Here is a 16,495-nt window from a genome sequence, read left to right on the forward strand (position 1 = left end):
GGACTGTTTAGCAGTATATCACCTTCTCTTAATTCTTCCGCTCGGCTCTTTGCTACTGTTATATTGAGCGCCGGAACCCCGACTCCTGTCGGGGCGACTTTTGCCATCGGCTGTTCACCGGTCGACCGGTCGGGAGGTTGGCTCATCCTTCTCCGGTCGGCCACCTGGCCTTTTGACTCCCGCATGGCATTGACATCTCAGAATGAGGGTCCCCTGTTCTAACCGCCGGATCAAGATTTTTTTTCGCCCTAGGCCTCTTGTGTCGAAGAATCGGGGCTGGTTGTGAGATGATTGACTCAGGTGGATTCCCCTAGGTGGGTTAACCTTCTTGACTTTCTCTTTGATTCAAGTTCATCTCCAGCTGTACACAGAGCAAAGACTTCGATGTTGTCGAACTTCTGTTTGGGCCCTTTCTATGCATAAGAATAGAGATTTGATCACTCTATCAATAGTTGATGCAGATGGTTCACTGTCAAGGTTGTTGCCACCTGCTTCACAGTTGCTGCAAATGTACTTCATATTGACTTGGGTAGGCTTTGTACAGTGTAACAAACGATCCTGATACTGTGGTGCTGCAGACGATCGTTTGAACGTATGGATGTAGAGGCCATTAGAATTAGTTAGCTGATGCCTTTACTTCGAAGTCCTTAGTCTTTGAATTTCTCAACGTCTTTTACTCATCTTTCCATAGGTTCTCCCTTTCCAAAATGATGCAATTAATTAGATTCTCCCTTTCCAAGGCTCCGGACCTTCTCCTCACCCACTTAAATTGGTTCTGCATCGATAGAGCTCTTCCTGTTCAAAGGAAATCTCCACAGGCAGGGAAAGTTTTGAAGCCTGAGATAGTATGAGTCTAGGGGAGACTTCCACAGGCAAAAATGTTCTCGTAGCTGGGATGACGACACCACCTGTTAGACTACTAGTTATAAAGACATTAGCAAGAATGATGAAGTAAAGTAAGCGGAGGGATAGAAGTCCAAGAGAGATATTCCTAGTCGAGGGTGTTCTCGTAGCCTGGACAATGTATCGAGGATGTTTCCGGCCGGTGGCGTTCCCATGCTAGTTGAATATGAAGTGCCCCCAAACAACATGATCATTAATTACATGAGAAACTAATTTAGGTTCGATGTACATTAAAACTGGAATTACCTCTCGCAGTTCCTTGATTCAAAGTGATCTCCTTCAGCCGGTTAGACTTGTGAATCTAACCAAGGACAAATGATAAATAACCATTATCCTTTTTATATTTGTATTGTTATATCAAGGGAGGTGAACAATTGTTCATGTGAATTTATGATAAAACTATTTTGTTTCAGAGGTATTAAATTTGAATTGATGATTTAAAATAGTGAGATCTACCAAACAACTCTAAAAGCGGTCTATAACTTTGTCCATTAATATATTAATTTAGACATGGATCAGACAAATGCACGTCTGGTGGGGGACAAATTTTTAGGTCGATTGAATTCTTTAGGTTCCCGTCCATCATTGCTGCTGAAAGAAGGCTCCAACCTCTAATCATTAATTAAGCATAAAGCAAGCATTCTAATTAAACTGAGTTTCTGGAACAACGTAACTACCATCAAAGGGTAAGTTGCCCCTAAGCCATTGAATTCATTAACTATAAAGGTCCATTTGGTTGAGAGTTATTTTTGATAACTTTGATTATCCATTTAAGGTTATCAACGAATACCCTATTTGATTTAAGTAATCAATAATTCCTGAGTAATGTTCCATGTCCGATATATCAGTAAAAGGAGCATGCAACCCGAAATCTGAAAACCTCGAATAACTGAAATTTTTTTTTATTTCGAGATTATGAATTTTTTTACCCAAAATATTCTCAGATAAAAGAAAAATATAAAAAAATAGGAAAATATAAAAAATAAAATATTAAAACTTAAAAAAAAGAAAAAGACAAAAAATATTTTAAAAAGTAAAAAAATAGAATAAACATAAAAAATAATAATAATAAAATGTAAAAAATAAAAAACATAAAAAAACATAAAAAAATTTAAAAAATAATAAAAATGTAAAAACTAAAAAAAACATAAATAATAAAAAAAAATTTGAATAAATGTAAAAAAATTTAAAATGTAAAAAATAATTTAAAAAGGTTTTAAAAAATTTTAAAAACATAAAAAATAGGGAAAAAATTAAAATAATAGAAAAAATAAAAAAAATTAAAAATAAAAAACATAAAAAATAGAAAAAATGTAAAAAAATTTAAAATAAAAATAAAAAAGGTAAATAATATAAAAATTTAAATTTTAAAATGTAAAAAAAGAAAAAAAAATAAAAATAAAAAAACACATAAAAATGAAGAAAAAGAGGAAAAAGTAAAAAAAATAGAGTTTAAATAATAATAATAATAATATTATTATTATTATTATTATTATTATTATTATTATTATGTATAGTTGGTTTTGTAAATTCGGATAATATAATAAAATATTAAAGTAGGTTATTCATTAAATTTTTAAACAAATAAGTTAAAGTAGATTATTCATTAAAATCTTTAAACAAATAAATTTTTGTTGAACCAAATAACATTTGATTATATTTTATTTTCTATAATTTTAATTATATGATTATCAATTAATCATATAATCAAAATTATACATGATAATTTAAATCAAATACACATTAAAACATCATGATTTGAATCGATTAAAAACTCTGGTTTAAGCCTTTTGCCTTTTTGATGAAACATTAGCGAGAAGAGAATCAATCATAATAATTTTTCTCTAGAATATCATAATTTTACGTAAACACAGCCATGCAGGTCACCACGTTCACTTCTTCTTTGTGTTTTTTTTATGCAAAAAGAAGTACCAAAGAGCATCACATCATTGTTCTACACCTGCAACTGCAAGCGCCGAGTCGAGTCACCTCATGCATCTCCTCCTAATTCTAATTCATCATGGGATCCAGCAAATCGCCAACAGAAGTATTCATTTCCGTGGACCAGCTACAGGGACGAGTTAGTAGATGAGGAGAAGAAACCATGGCAGAGCAACAAGCGTTGGATCGCCCAAAAGCGACAACAAATTGAGAGCGCACCCTGGCGTGCATGTCCACCCACTGGAAAAGCCTAGTGGCAGTAGCTGAGCTAGAATACAAGGAGAGCCGACAGAGGACCGATGACTGCATACACGTAATCGTAGTCCGGGGAAGGAGGATGAAAGCGATCGTACCTGCTCTGTTCTTCTCTGCTCCGCTCTGCTCTGCTCATGTATTTTTCTTGCTGACGACTTGAATTCTGCTGCTTCAATTAGGATCTTTTGACCATGGTTTTATTATCAGATGTGTCGTGGAGCTACAGATATCTCATTGAAGGAATTGGGAAATGAATGAACGGCCAAAAGACCTCTAATAAATGTTGTAATGATATTGACAAGATAAGTCATGGAGGAACAACGTGGAGGAACAGAAGAAGAAATTGAGACAAATTAGGAAGATGAGTTTGATCTTAGATATTCGTCGAGATATATACATTTAAAAATAGTACTATCTGATTAATATTTAATTAAATTTTGAATGAAATTTAATTGATGATGGGGTTAGGGAGAAGATTGCCCGGGAAAAATAATACGGAGGGCAATATCATTTTCCGAGGGTAAACAGGAAGATGGACCGTCAGCTTTGTTCTTTCTTGGCCTTCGCCTTTCCACATCTTCTGCTTCCTTCACGTGAGGAGAGCGACCGTGTCCCGACTTCGACTCTTCTCAGTCTCCATCAATCATCAGGGAGGCCGCATTGCCATTTCAGCTGGCTCGCCAACTATAAATACGCGAAGAACGCTGCTACCACTGTCTCTCTTTCTATCACTCGCCTCCCTTCTCCTAGGGAAAGGAGGGATCTTTTAGGTAAAATATTTACTCTAGTTTCTTCTATTACATGCGAGTGCCATTCTTCGTCTGTTCCTGGCTCGTATAGCTCGTCTTTCTCTTATCTAACGATGGAAACCAGCTTTTGGCAGGTTTGTTTTCTCTTCCTCCGTTTGTATTCTTGGAGTTTATAGGATGTATTGTCCCAGTTTTTAGGCTTTGATAAATAGCTAGTAATTGGTCTTATTGTTCGAACTTTGTTTTTTTATTCGATTAATCAAGCGAGGAAGCTAAAATCGTGAATTTTTGAAGATAAAGTTCATCAAAATCTTTTTTTTTCTGGGCAAAAGATACCTAATCAATGCATGGTCTTCGTCGGTTGGTCTTCATAATAATGGCGAGCTGTTCTCTGCCTGTTGAGTCTCATTCTGCTGTCTATCTAATTAAATGTTTGGAAGATCACTGATGGATTTGGGGCATTTACACTATCTCCTTTCCTGCAAATATCTGGTTCTGTGAGTTAAGGAGCTATTAGCTAGTTTTTAGACAGGTCGTTTTTCTCTTTACCTTTGTCCTACTCCATGTTTTCTTTTTGAGGTCAAAGTCTTTGGCTTTTGCTTCAGGTTGGTGCAATTATAATGTACTTAGCCTACTAGTTCTTGCAAGATCATCTTGCTTTAAAGAGTTAAACTGCTGCTTAGCTTCTTTTTTCTTCTTCTCCCTCTCTTTCTGGTTTTGTATTTTAGGCAATTTCTCTTGTTGTAACCACCTTTGAAACATAGTGCTATAGCCATACCGCCATATATTCAATTTTTTTTCCTAAAGCTTCCCCTTTTCTTTTCCACTACTTTAATCATTGATGTTGGATAAGTTTGGCTGTGATTTGTTTGGGTATCAGACAGGCAGCTCCATAACGTAGGATGCAGCAGGCAGCTCCATGATGCATTTAGTTGATTAAACTAGTTAAAGTATGCGAGTAAATCTTTCTTTTCCTAAAGGGTGAAGATATTGTAATCTTCTTCTTCTTCTTTCCTTCTCTCACTTTTATTTCCTTTCTAGGGTGGTTGAACTCCTGCCGAACATATTAATCCTATTGGCTTCAAAGTTTTGACTAGATCTAATTTTACGTCTAATCATGCTGAGCATATTAAAATTACATATATGATTGGTTTCAAGACTTCAAAAGTAGACTTGAGCTTAATTCACAATGAATTGATTTTGCTCAAACAATCTTTGTAGGAAACTACTTAGTGTCATGGGGGCATGTGCATCAAAACCAAATTATAGATCCAGAAGGAGGTGGGGTTCTCACTGGTACAGAAGATCCCAAGGAATGATTTCGGCTTCGATTCCTGATGCCACTAAAGCTCAGATTCGGGGTGATGAGCAACACTCTGTGGAACTTGAGAACTCTTCTGCAACCTATGGAAAATCTGAGGTCTCTAATATGATAGTCCATCTCACTCAGTTGAATGGTAATGGTATATTTTTCATCTCTAGCACCCAAATATCTTATTTAGTTTTTATTGTTTTTCTAGTGACATTCAGAGAGGTGAAAAATGCTGCATTTTTTATTTCTCGATTTCATCTTCCTTTGTGTTTGCAGTGATGTGCCAGGAAGATGCATGGTTTGATTCTGTCAGTATCTTGGAATCTGATTCTGATGATGATTTCTTAAGTGTCTATGGAGGTAGTATTAGTTTACACTTTAATTGTTCATCACGATCACGTAGCAGACCTTTCATATAGGGTTGATTTTATTTTCATTTTCTTGCAGACTGCATTCCCTCGGCAAATGCAGTAGGGACTCAGACATTGCAGTATGAAACTGCTTCATGCTTTATGGATGCCTTGGCTAAGTTGGAGGATGCTAATCCTAGCACTCCATTGACAATGCCACCTGAAAAACATTTCAAAATAGAAAGTCCAAATGATAGGGTTCTGTGCAACTGTGATCCACATGGTGGTTCACATAGAACACAAGGAACAGACATTTACACCAAAAATAAAACAAATTTAAGTGATTCACATGGTAGTTTCAAAGGTTCCAAGGAAGTGCATGAGATGGATGACAAATCTCATGTCAACAAAGCATCGTCGCATATCTGCAAATTGGTTCCTTCTGTTTGTTTTAATAACAGAATTCAGCAGATGCCAAATGGTAGCCCGCCAAGTCAAAATAAAAGATCCTCAGTTATCAAGCTTTCGTATAAAAGAAAGTCATATGATGGAGAAGACATTACTGAGTTCTGTAAGCAACACATTTCAATTTTGTTGTTTTTTGGGGTCTCCTTAGTGATGCTGCAAACTGATGCTATTTAATGTATTAGGTGCATCAAACAAATTTGTTTATCGCCCAAAAGGAGGAGCGGTTATTCCATGTTCTTCAAGGGAAAAATCAATGCTCGGATGCTGGTCCTACCTTGAACCATCTACCTTTAAACTTCGTGGGCAAAATTATTTCAGGCATGAACTGCTCAGTTTTGTTTGGTTTTGTACTATGCAAAACTTTGTCACTGCTAGTTGCTAACAACAATTTTCTACTTCACTAATTTGAGCTGCATTTTGAATGTGCAGAGATAAGAGGAAGCTTCCTGCACCAAACTATGCACCATATTATCCAATCGGTGTAGATTTGTTTTTATGTCCGCGAAAGATACATCATATCGCTCAATATATTGATCTTCCATCTGTTAAGTTACATGACCAAATTCCCTCACTCTTGATTGTCAATATTCAGGTACTACAATGAACTTTTTTTCACTAGTTCATCATGAGGTTGCATGATTTTTCTGTTTCAGCTCTACATGCCATGAAAATTTGCACTTTCCTGCAGATGCCTACTTACCCGGCTGCAATGTTTCTCGGTGATAGTGATGGGGAAGGAATGAGCCTTGTAATGTACTTTAAGATTTCTGAATGTTTTGACAAAGAAATTCCTTCTAGTTTCCAGGATTTGATAAAGGTTATTTGCCACAATGTTTCTGAATGCACTTCAATATTTGCCACAATGCTGAACTATTCTTACCTTCTGTGCAGAGGTTTATTGATGATGAAACTGAAAAGGTTAAAGGATTTGCGATGGATTCAAGCATTCCTTTTCGAGAGAGATTGAAAATAGTGTCTGGTGTGGTTAATCCTGAGGATCTTTGCCTAAGTGCAGCAGAAAGGAAGCTTGTTCAAGCTTATAACGAAAAACCAGTGCTCTCACGCCCTCAGCACAATTTTTACTTGGTAAATAAAGGGTTACTCTTTCTGCCTCCGATGTGATGAAGTGAGAAAGCTATCAAAATGGTCATGATTGCCTCATTTTGATGTTCACAATTTTGCTATTCTGCATATTCTCAAAGCACAATTTGACATGCTAAAATTTACCCAAAGCTAGTGTGTATATTTCTTTTGTAAGTATTTAACAGTATGGCTATTGTTGCAGGGTACGAACTACTTTGAGATTGATCTTGATATACATCGGTTTAGCTACATATCAAGAAAGGGTCTTGAAGCATTTCGGGAACGTCTAAAACATGGAATCCTTGATTTGGGCCTCACCATCCAGGTTAGAGCAGAGTTTTTCTCTGATTTGGTTAGAAATTCCTATTTGTTGTGTATGCAATGCAGTTCTTCCATGCTGAACAAAGTTCTTAATTGCCATCTTGAGACAACAATCCAACTCAACTTTCCTGTAGTTTTAAGTACTTCAAAAAATGCAGGTGCAAAAGCAGGATGAGCTGCCAGAGCATGTCCTCTGCTGCTTGAGATTGCACAAGATTGATTTCATTAATCATGGACAGATACCAACCATCGTCACACGTGAAGATGATTGATTCATTCGTCCCCTTGAAGAGACCTTATGCTAAAGAGCATAGAACTGATTGTACCAGAGCAGGGCAAACTCAATGTCTTCTTTAATTTGAAGAGTGCCTGCTGAGGAACTGTAAATTTGACACTCATGTAGAGAGAGAAAAAAAAGGTTGCAAAGCATTCTAGGAATCCATTCCAAGGTCTACTTTTTTTTTATCCCATCGCATCTATTTTCTTGGACAACAGCTTAAGCAAAAAAACCTTCTCTGACCACAGGTTTGATGTCTTTTCCTCCCAAAGTTAGAACAAAATTGTTTTTACCAGACAAATCAAAGCTTTGACGTTGGCCATCATGTTTTGTTTTCATTTCTATTGAGATTGATAATCGTGGAAGGATTAGGGTTCAATGAAACCACAACACATGATAGTTCTTGATAGTGAAAAGAATGTTTTATGTTACTATTGGATTTCAGCATACATGTATCTTTTACATCAGAAAATGCATGCAAAATAATTTGTTTACAAGGGATTCATGGCTCTACATCTTTACAAGGGAATAGCTCCAATTCAAGGCTTTTGCAGCGTACCCAAACTAAATTGTTAGGAATTTATTTGATGTCACCTTTTGAACTTCTTCAACGAAGAGCTTAGATCTTTGATCGCCACCAGAAATAGATGAATGAGTTAGACACCGCTATAAATGCATCTGCTCCTGACAATGTTATATACAGGAAGTAGTAGACTTGTAGAAAAAATTATAAACATCTATAGCAGCTAATCAGTTAATTCAGATGCCATTGCTGGATTAGCGGTTCCTTTCACCTTGGGAAACTCTGTTGATTAACTGTTTTTTACTTCTGTATGCTTCTCATCCTGACAAACAAACGTTTACTTCCTCATTCTTCTCCCTGTCACTGAATGTCAGCAGACAACATTAAAACTGATAAAAAAATTTTAAATTGAGTGTCATGCCTCAACGCACTACTCTATCCAAAATTAACTTGAAATATTTAGGAGAAAATTATATTAATAAATGCCGTGCAATGCACACAGTTCTGTAACTCAAATAAATGCCGTGATAAGGCACATAACAACTGCTTTCCTTTAAGAAACAAGTAAACTTCGGCTAATTAGCTTCAGGTTTAATGCTAAGTTGTTTCCTATTTTAAGGATTATCTAAAGATTTGGACAACATTTGTAAAAATGTCTTGGCATACCTCTTTGGAACCATGATCTTCTAACTGCTTGCCGAATCTGTCGTTCGTGCTTCTGCAGGAGTTCATCGACCTTGTGAGACTGAGACAGCAAAGGCCCTGAAAACTCAACTCTGTCTTGGTTGTGGAAGCCCTAAGATTTATCAAAATGAGTTTAGTTAGTCATCAAGGCAAAGTGTTAAACGTCAGACACATCTGACAAAGCCAGACTAGCTGCATACCAAAAAATTATGTCGCAGTGAAGATGGATCTCCATTGTAGCAGGCTTCAGAGAAGTCCTGAGAAGGGAATGCTTCAGATGCATCAAATGATCCTGGATGTTCAAGTTGCGCCCACCTTTTCAGCATTGCAACTTTAACCAACTCCTGTGACTCATGGAGTTTGAAACCAGCATGATGATCACCATTTTGCAGACCCTTGCACTCTATCTTACTTTTGACATTTTCAATACCGGATGGATCTCTTGCAGTAGACAAATTTCTTTTTGAATTGCGTCTACTGTGAGATTTTTTATGTGCATCATCTTCTCTCTGCCTCCTTGCCCATGAAAAACCATTGGAAGCAGAAACTTGTAATGGTCCTGAAAAGACAATATCCTGCTCAGAGTTGTGCTTCATGTGACGACCTTCATCTGGTTTTTTAATTGATGGAATTGACTGGAGATCTACAAACAGTCTGCTTTCACCATCTACTCTTGGGGGATCTTTTTGTTCATTGTGTTCAGTGGCTTCAGCATTTTGCTGTTTATCCTGAAATTAGACGGTATTATTATTGTTATCCACAAATCTTCCACCATTATAACTTGTCCTCCACTAGCTAAAAGACTTCATGCCAAAACAAGGTGAGTTACCGTTTTGCTATCTACTAATTTGCTGAGGCCACCTGATTGTTGCAAAGTTCTATCTGCTTTTAATGGTCTTCTTGTGGCTTCTTGTCTTCCAGCAACTCTTCTTCTAAAAGACATACAAGTATACTAAGTTAAGCACATCCAACATTTGAGTTGCATTTACAATGTTAGGAGGTCCTTTATTGACAATAACTCATCAAAATAGAAACATGAGATTGCAACATATCTTTCTAATTTTTTTTCCTAACGAAATTGATTTATTGACCTCCACTACGAATAGAATTTACCTGCGTGATTCTTCTCGATTCTTTATATCTATCTCTTTAGTGGGTGAGTACTTTGGCAAACTTGAGGGTTCACAAGCAAGAGGCATTGTTCTAAAATACTGAAAGGAAACATATGAAAGAAATCATAAAAGGTAAGGCAAGAATGGTATTGTTAATTGAATGTTTGTTAGATAAACAAAATAATCATTTTGAGGGGCTCAGAGAAAACGATAGCATTGTCTCAGTTTCATAGGGACATATACCAGAATCATACTCACCTCGGATCCAAGGGCACTTGACGCACTACCACGCTTATAAGGTTCGACAGATAGAAAAGTCTCTAACAAACTAACAGCAGTTCTTGGTAGATTTTGGAATGTCCCATAGAGGCTGCTTTGATAGGGACGATGTGGTTTGAAAATTGTAGCATGAGGCAACTTGGACTTCTTCCAATATTCTTCTGGTGGTGAACCGCATAGCCTGAATATTTTATGTAATTGTTCAACCTGACAAAGAACAATAAACTTGCATCTTCAAATAGAACAAAAAGGGATAAAGAGTTAGAAAACAAAGAAAACAAGTTTCCAAGTCCAAAAACACTAATGAAAAAGTACTTTTAACAAGCAAAATCTAGTTGGGATGATGACAACTACACCATTAACGGTTACCAAAGTTGAAAATAGTTTATTATTATTTCTCTAAATAGAGCTCAATGACAACAAAAGATACAAATCCAACCCAAATACTAAGAGGCCATTATGGATTTTGGTAATTGTTCTTTTGGTCTAGGTAATCCATTTCCTTTTTGCTTGTTTTGGAGATCTAATAACACACAAGAGTTTGGCTGGAAAACCTTGAGTTCTAGAGATTATTACCTCAGTTCTGCCTTGCAAAACAGGTTTTCCCACAAACATTTCTGCAAAGACACAACCAACACTCCACAAGTCTACAGTGGCTTCATAGTCAGTCGAACCCAACAGTAGTTCAGGCGGCCTATACCATAGAGTCACGACGCGGCTGGTTAGTGGATACTTACGCCCTGGGCGACAGAAATTTGCAAGGCCAAAATCAGCCATTTTCAGAATTCCATTATTATCAACCAGAAGATTTGCTCCTTTTATGTCCCGGTGTATAACACCATGCGAATGGCAATGCTCAAGTGCAGATAGCAACTGATACATGTAACACTTAACCTGCAAATCATGGACAGATAGTTAAAGTCCGTACTTCAGCATGTAACCACTAGGAAATTTATGGAAAAACTTTCTGTTGAGCATTCAAAGAATATAATCAAACCTGTGATTCAGAGAGTACGATATCAGGCGAAGTGGAAAGTCCCGCGAGATCATGCTCCATATATTCAAATACAAGATAAAGGCTGCATGATAATCGAGAAGCAATCAACCCTTCCAACTTCATAATATTTGGATGGTCAAGCGTGCGCAGTATCTTTATCTCTCTGGCCATAAACCTAACACTCTCCGGTTCAAAATTGTCAAAGCGAACCTTCTTCAACGCAACCATCTTTCCAGTGTCAAGATCACGCGCTCTGAACACACTGCTATAAGTACCTTGTCCAACCTACATATGCAAAAATTCAGCTACAATGACATCAAATCACAATTAATTCAGCGGCAAAAAAGGAAAGCCTGGTGAACCTGAATTCCAACCGATAATTTTGCAATTAAACTATTACAGTTGGTCTAGCAAAATTAAGGAAACATCTTGATCCTACTAATGAAGCAACAAGAATACAAACTATTACAAAAAGCCAAAGTTGGGGCTTTTTCAATTGTACATACGAGTTGTTTAAAAAAATGATAGGCAGATGGATAAATGGTCATGATCTCAGCATTACCTTCTCCAGTTTCTCAAAGGAGTCAGCTTTAAGAGGCACCCAACCCTGAATAGCTTCCCCGGCCACGGCACTGAGCCAAGAGGGCCACCCTGCGGCGACCTGCTCCCCTTCTATGTATTTGTGAAGGTTCCGCAACCGTAGGCTCTGTAAGTTAGTATTATCCGAGCTCACCTTCCCATTTTCCCCAGATTCAAGGCGACTCTTTTCTTCCTCCCTCTCCGGCTGGCCGTTCTCTGTTCCCTCTCCTGTCCGGTGCCGCCGTAAGGACGCTGCGATCGGCCCCGCCCGCTTTCGGTGGTTCTTTAGAATGCCGGAGGAATCAGCGACCGGCGTAGCCGAGACCGCATTCTTTGACGCAACGCAGCCCATGGCCGCCGGGTCCTACAGCATTAGCGAGGCCGTCGGAGATAAAAAGAAAAAAGGAAAATGCCTCGAATCAAGGAAAACTTGGGAAGGCGAAGGAGCCCACGGAGTTGAAGATTAGGGGGAGGAGGCAACCCAAAGCAGTAGATGAGACAAATCGGGTGGCCCGGAGATCCGGAAGCGCTGGAAGCACCCTTGAAATAGGAAAAAAAAACGACACCTTTGGTATGCAATCTTTAGGGTTTCTCCTTGCTGGCGAGATTAGCGGTGGATGGGGCGATTCGTAGGACCTCGCAATGGAAGAGTATGAGAACGATTGAAAAGGATGGAAACCTAGGAAGATGATCAGTCCACCCCTGTCGCGCTCAGCCAAATCAGATTGGGTGCGGAACTTGAGTTATCGAATTAATGAGTCGATTTAGGAACTAGATTTAAATTTTAGTATAATTGAGATAAATACTTCTTTTACGCGTCAGTCATGATTAAAAAAATAATAGTTATTCATAATTAAGTCAAAGCCTAGGGCTTGGAATCATTGATTGGATATCTCAAGCAGTTTGCCTCTACTTAGGCGGAGTGCCACCGCCGCCACAATAGTCTCTGCCGGTTTGATTCGCTTAGATTCGCGTGTACGTCATCTAAGTATCAAAACAACGAATGATTGATGGCGGCGATGACGATGGCGCAACTGCACATATTTATCAATTATATCTGGTTATTCTTTCGACAATTTACTAAAGGGTAATTTTAAATTTTAAATTTATTAAAAGATATATGTTACATTATTATTTATCAAAGTATGTATCCACGAATTTAACTGTTTTTTTTATTTTTTTTATCATTTCTCTTTCTCTTCTCTTTTCTTATATACAGACAACATCTTTTCTCTTTTTTTTTTCTTTCCTCTTTTTACACTTATGTATACATGTATAATAACATGAACTTAAAATACCTCCTAAAAAGTCGATTCTTCTAAAGACATTTTAACATCCCTGAGAAGATAAAATAAGTAATGGATAACACCGTTTAACTCTTTATAAGAGCTGAAATAGGTACAATCGAAACTCTCTAAGTCCATCAGTGAATGCCGACCAAAATCTACTGATGGACCTAAAAAACTCCGATTATACCCATTTAAGTTCTTATAGATTTCTGAAGTTGTAAGGAGTTCAAATATACTATCCATTATTTATTTCGACTTCTTAGAATTATTAAAATATAATAAGGAAGAATCATCAAAATTCTCCATGTTTGGCCTTATATGTGTATTATATCATGCCCACATTAAGTCTGATATGATCCATATTAGGTCAATATGGAGAATTTTGGAGATTCTTTCGTATTACATTTTAACATCTTTGAGAAACCGAAATAAATAATAGATAGTATATTTGAACTCCTTGCAATTCCATAAATCTACAGGAACTGAAATAGGTGCAATCAGAACTTTTTAGGTCCATCAGTGGATTTCGGTCGAAATCCATTGATGGACCTAGGAGTTTCGATTACATCCATTTTAGTTCCTGTGAATTTCTAGGGTTATAAGGAGTTAAATGATGTTATCTATTGCTTATTTTGACTTCTCAAGGGTATTATAATATTTTTAGAAAAATCTGCGTGCAAAAGAGGAGGAAAGAAAAGAGAGAGAAATGACATAGAAAATAAAGAAATAGTCAAATTTGTTAGAAGGTTAGAATAGTAGAATAGAAATAAAAATCTAAATGTATATTTTTAGTAAATTTCGTTATTCTTTTATTATTTATCTTAGAAATATGACTGACCATAATTATTTTATTTATTTCTAATCAACAATTGACAAATGCCCGAACTTAAAATATTGAATTTTCAAAAGAAAACGCATTTATTTTTCATTTTATCTTTCCCATCAACACTATATGTTACATTCAAGGATAATAGTACTGTAATATTAAATTTTAAATTTTAAAAAACAATACCAATATTGAGTTTCAAAAAATAATATTCAAATCAACTATATTTTAGTGTTGTATTTTGAAAATCAATAAGTATTATTTTTTGAATGCAAGATCAAAATGATTGATAGGAAGGGATAAAATGAGAAATAAATATATCTTTTAAAAATCTAAAAGTTAGCTACATGTTTTTTTAAAAAATATCATAATCTTAAGTGCACGTTTTGATATTCCTAATTACGTATTCTTGTAAGCAAAACGTTCAACGCATTTCTTAAACCTTTCTGCTCAACTTGACCGCTGAATTTTCAGAGAAGTTCCATTAGATTCATCAGTTTAATTAATTTGCTTAACCACAAACGTTGGAATGTTGTTGATCATATTGAATGCATTCGGACGAAGTTGAGCATTTTGAATCCTAATTATGTTGTTGATCAGAGAAGTGCATGAATCATTTTAAAGAATGCATTTTGAACTTTTAAAGAATTCATTTTAAAGGCGTTTGTTGATCATATTTAAGTAAAGTAACTTGAAGACCTACTTGAAATTCAAATAACGATGACAGTGATGTGATTTTGAAATAGGAGTTTGTTGATCGCATAATGCAAGAGAGCAAATTTCATCCCAAATTACTTCCGAAATAATATTCTCATGGGTAATCATTATATATGTATATATAAAAATCATCTTCAGTAATTTCTTATGGAAACAAAGAGAAATGGAGGAGAGTAGAAGGCAGATCCTTAATGTTTATGGCTGAATCAGATCGAGAGAACACAACTATACAAGCATCGATCAGGAGAATTGGAGGGAATCATCCAGTCTCCGTATTTCCATCAATCCCGGTGAATTCAGTCAGCGAACCCGTCGGCGCCGTCGTCGCGCGGCGAGAATGTCCGGGGCCTGGACGTGTCGCAGCGGAGCCGCAGCAATTCAGCGCCGGTGGGGGAATCGGCGTCGGAGCCCTCATCGAAATTGAGCGCGTAGCTGAGGGCATCGTACGTGAACTCGGTCGAGTGGCGGCGGCGGTGCTTTCCCCCGCCGAAGCAGAAACGCGCCTTGGAATGGAATAGTCGCGGTGGACGGCGAGGGGATTCCGCCCGCTCTTGGCCGTCGTCGCCCGCGGCGGAGCGAAAGCAGGAGGCGAGGCTATGGCCGTGGTGGTGCTTGCGTTTTGGGCAGGCCGCCGTAGGCGGCGGCGAGATGCAGGGCCGGTGATCGTATTCCATTTTTTTTTAATTAAAATTAGCAAACACTGCGATTAAAACACTAAACTGACACATGATTTGGATTTAAGGGGGGAAAAAGGATTAGCTGGAATAACAAATTGTGTTTAATTTAAACTGAAATTGAGGGGAGCCGCTAATTGGAGTGCCGGTCGGAAACTAATTGCTCGTTGTTTTGGAATTTGATTATTGTGAAATACATTAATAATGAGTGCATAATTTATAAAATATGGTAATTTATCAAAAGGTGTACGTGACATAATGTATTTTTCAAAAAACGCATCATCATTTTGTATATACCAAAAGACACAGGTAAGTGATGTGTAATACCCAATATAACCCTTCCGCCAATCTTCTCTATTCAGTAGTCAAGTACCGAGGCATTCGAATCATTTTTTGAATAACTTTGATTTTAAAAAAATAACTTCGATCAATTGTCTACCTCCCTCCTTCGTAACATGCGAGTGCAGATCCAATTCTGTGGAGAAATCTTCCCTCTTGTGAAACCCTAGTTTAGTGACCTTGAGTGTTTCTCAAACGACATCAAGCATTTCGGTGGCAAAAACCAGGACTGATCGCGAGGCGCCAGTGAAGGGTTCTAGGGTTTACGTCAATCATCTCGTCTCATAATGACCCAAAGAAGTCGATCGAGTGTATCATCATTCTCTCAACATCAATTAGCTATAAATGTATCATTTTACAAATTCTGTGATTTTGAGAAGCTCAACTAGTATGATTATAATGTTTTAATTTTTATAAAGTGTAGGGTTCAATTGACGTTGGACAGAAATTGCATTGGAACAGTGTCTTAAGTCACTTTAAAAATTTTTTTAAAGCATCCATGAAGAAAGGAACGCATCAAGGGTCTGTTATTTTACATGACCAACACATAGCGCTGATCAAACAACCCCCCTTTAGTATTTTTTGTGGACATATAAGATATGCAGCACATCCGTGAGATTTTGATCAATATATTTTAAAATTAGGATTCAAGTAATCAAACTTTTAGATTCTCAGGTACAATATATAATTTCGTATATTTTAATCATAAAGTGTATGGTAAAATTAAATCTTTGGCTAAACGTGGGCTTGATACGATATCACATCAGAGTCATAGTGGGCCTGATACGATGTCATATCAGGCCCAACGTGGGCCTGA

General features: G+C 37.0%; 2 protein-coding genes across 7 annotated transcripts; one reads left to right on the forward strand and one right to left on the reverse strand.

The window, feature by feature from the left end:
• The first annotated feature begins 3,688 nt into the window (after positions 1-3,688).
• Positions 3,689-7,980, forward strand: LOC122031862. Of its 3 annotated transcripts, XM_042591053.1 has the most exons (10): positions 3,689-3,982; positions 5,070-5,311; positions 5,437-5,520; positions 5,608-6,081; positions 6,161-6,296; positions 6,408-6,570; positions 6,667-6,795; positions 6,870-7,064; positions 7,264-7,386; positions 7,541-7,980. In XM_042591053.1, exons 2-10 carry the CDS (start codon positions 5,086-5,088, stop codon positions 7,652-7,654), a joined length of 1,644 nt encoding a protein of 547 aa, XP_042446987.1. In that variant the 5' UTR covers positions 3,689-3,982; positions 5,070-5,085; the 3' UTR covers positions 7,655-7,980. The 3 variants fall into 3 exon arrangements, with proteins under 3 accessions (XP_042446987.1, XP_042446988.1, XP_042446989.1); XM_042591054.1 differs by lacking the exon at positions 3,689-3,982 and having other exon boundaries at positions 4,521-5,311; XM_042591055.1 differs by lacking the exon at positions 3,689-3,982 and having other exon boundaries at positions 4,521-5,305.
• An 89-nt stretch (positions 7,981-8,069) lies between these two features.
• On the reverse strand, positions 8,070-12,560 carry LOC122031861 (protein IMPAIRED IN BABA-INDUCED STERILITY 1-like). Of its 4 annotated transcripts, none has more exons than XR_006125888.1 (10): positions 11,817-12,560; positions 11,255-11,539; positions 10,834-11,151; positions 10,237-10,464; positions 9,980-10,077; positions 9,696-9,798; positions 9,067-9,594; positions 8,849-8,978; positions 8,454-8,545; positions 8,070-8,337 (listed from the first exon to the last, which is right to left on the reverse strand). XR_006125888.1 is itself a non-coding variant. In XM_042591052.1 (9 exons), exons 1-9 carry the CDS (start codon positions 12,183-12,185, stop codon positions 8,520-8,522), a joined length of 2,085 nt encoding a protein of 694 aa, XP_042446986.1. In that variant the 5' UTR covers positions 12,186-12,560; the 3' UTR covers positions 8,070-8,519. The 4 variants fall into 4 exon arrangements, 1 of the variants encoding a protein (XP_042446986.1); XR_006125887.1 differs by having other exon boundaries at positions 8,070-8,343; XR_006125886.1 differs by having other exon boundaries at positions 8,070-8,343; positions 8,454-8,978.
• Between the last annotated feature and the right edge of the window lie 3,935 nt (positions 12,561-16,495).

This window comes from Zingiber officinale, chromosome 11A (assembly GCF_018446385.1).
Source record: "Zingiber officinale cultivar Zhangliang chromosome 11A, Zo_v1.1, whole genome shotgun sequence".
In the NCBI taxonomy this organism is placed as follows: domain Eukaryota; kingdom Viridiplantae; phylum Streptophyta; class Magnoliopsida; order Zingiberales; family Zingiberaceae; genus Zingiber; species Zingiber officinale.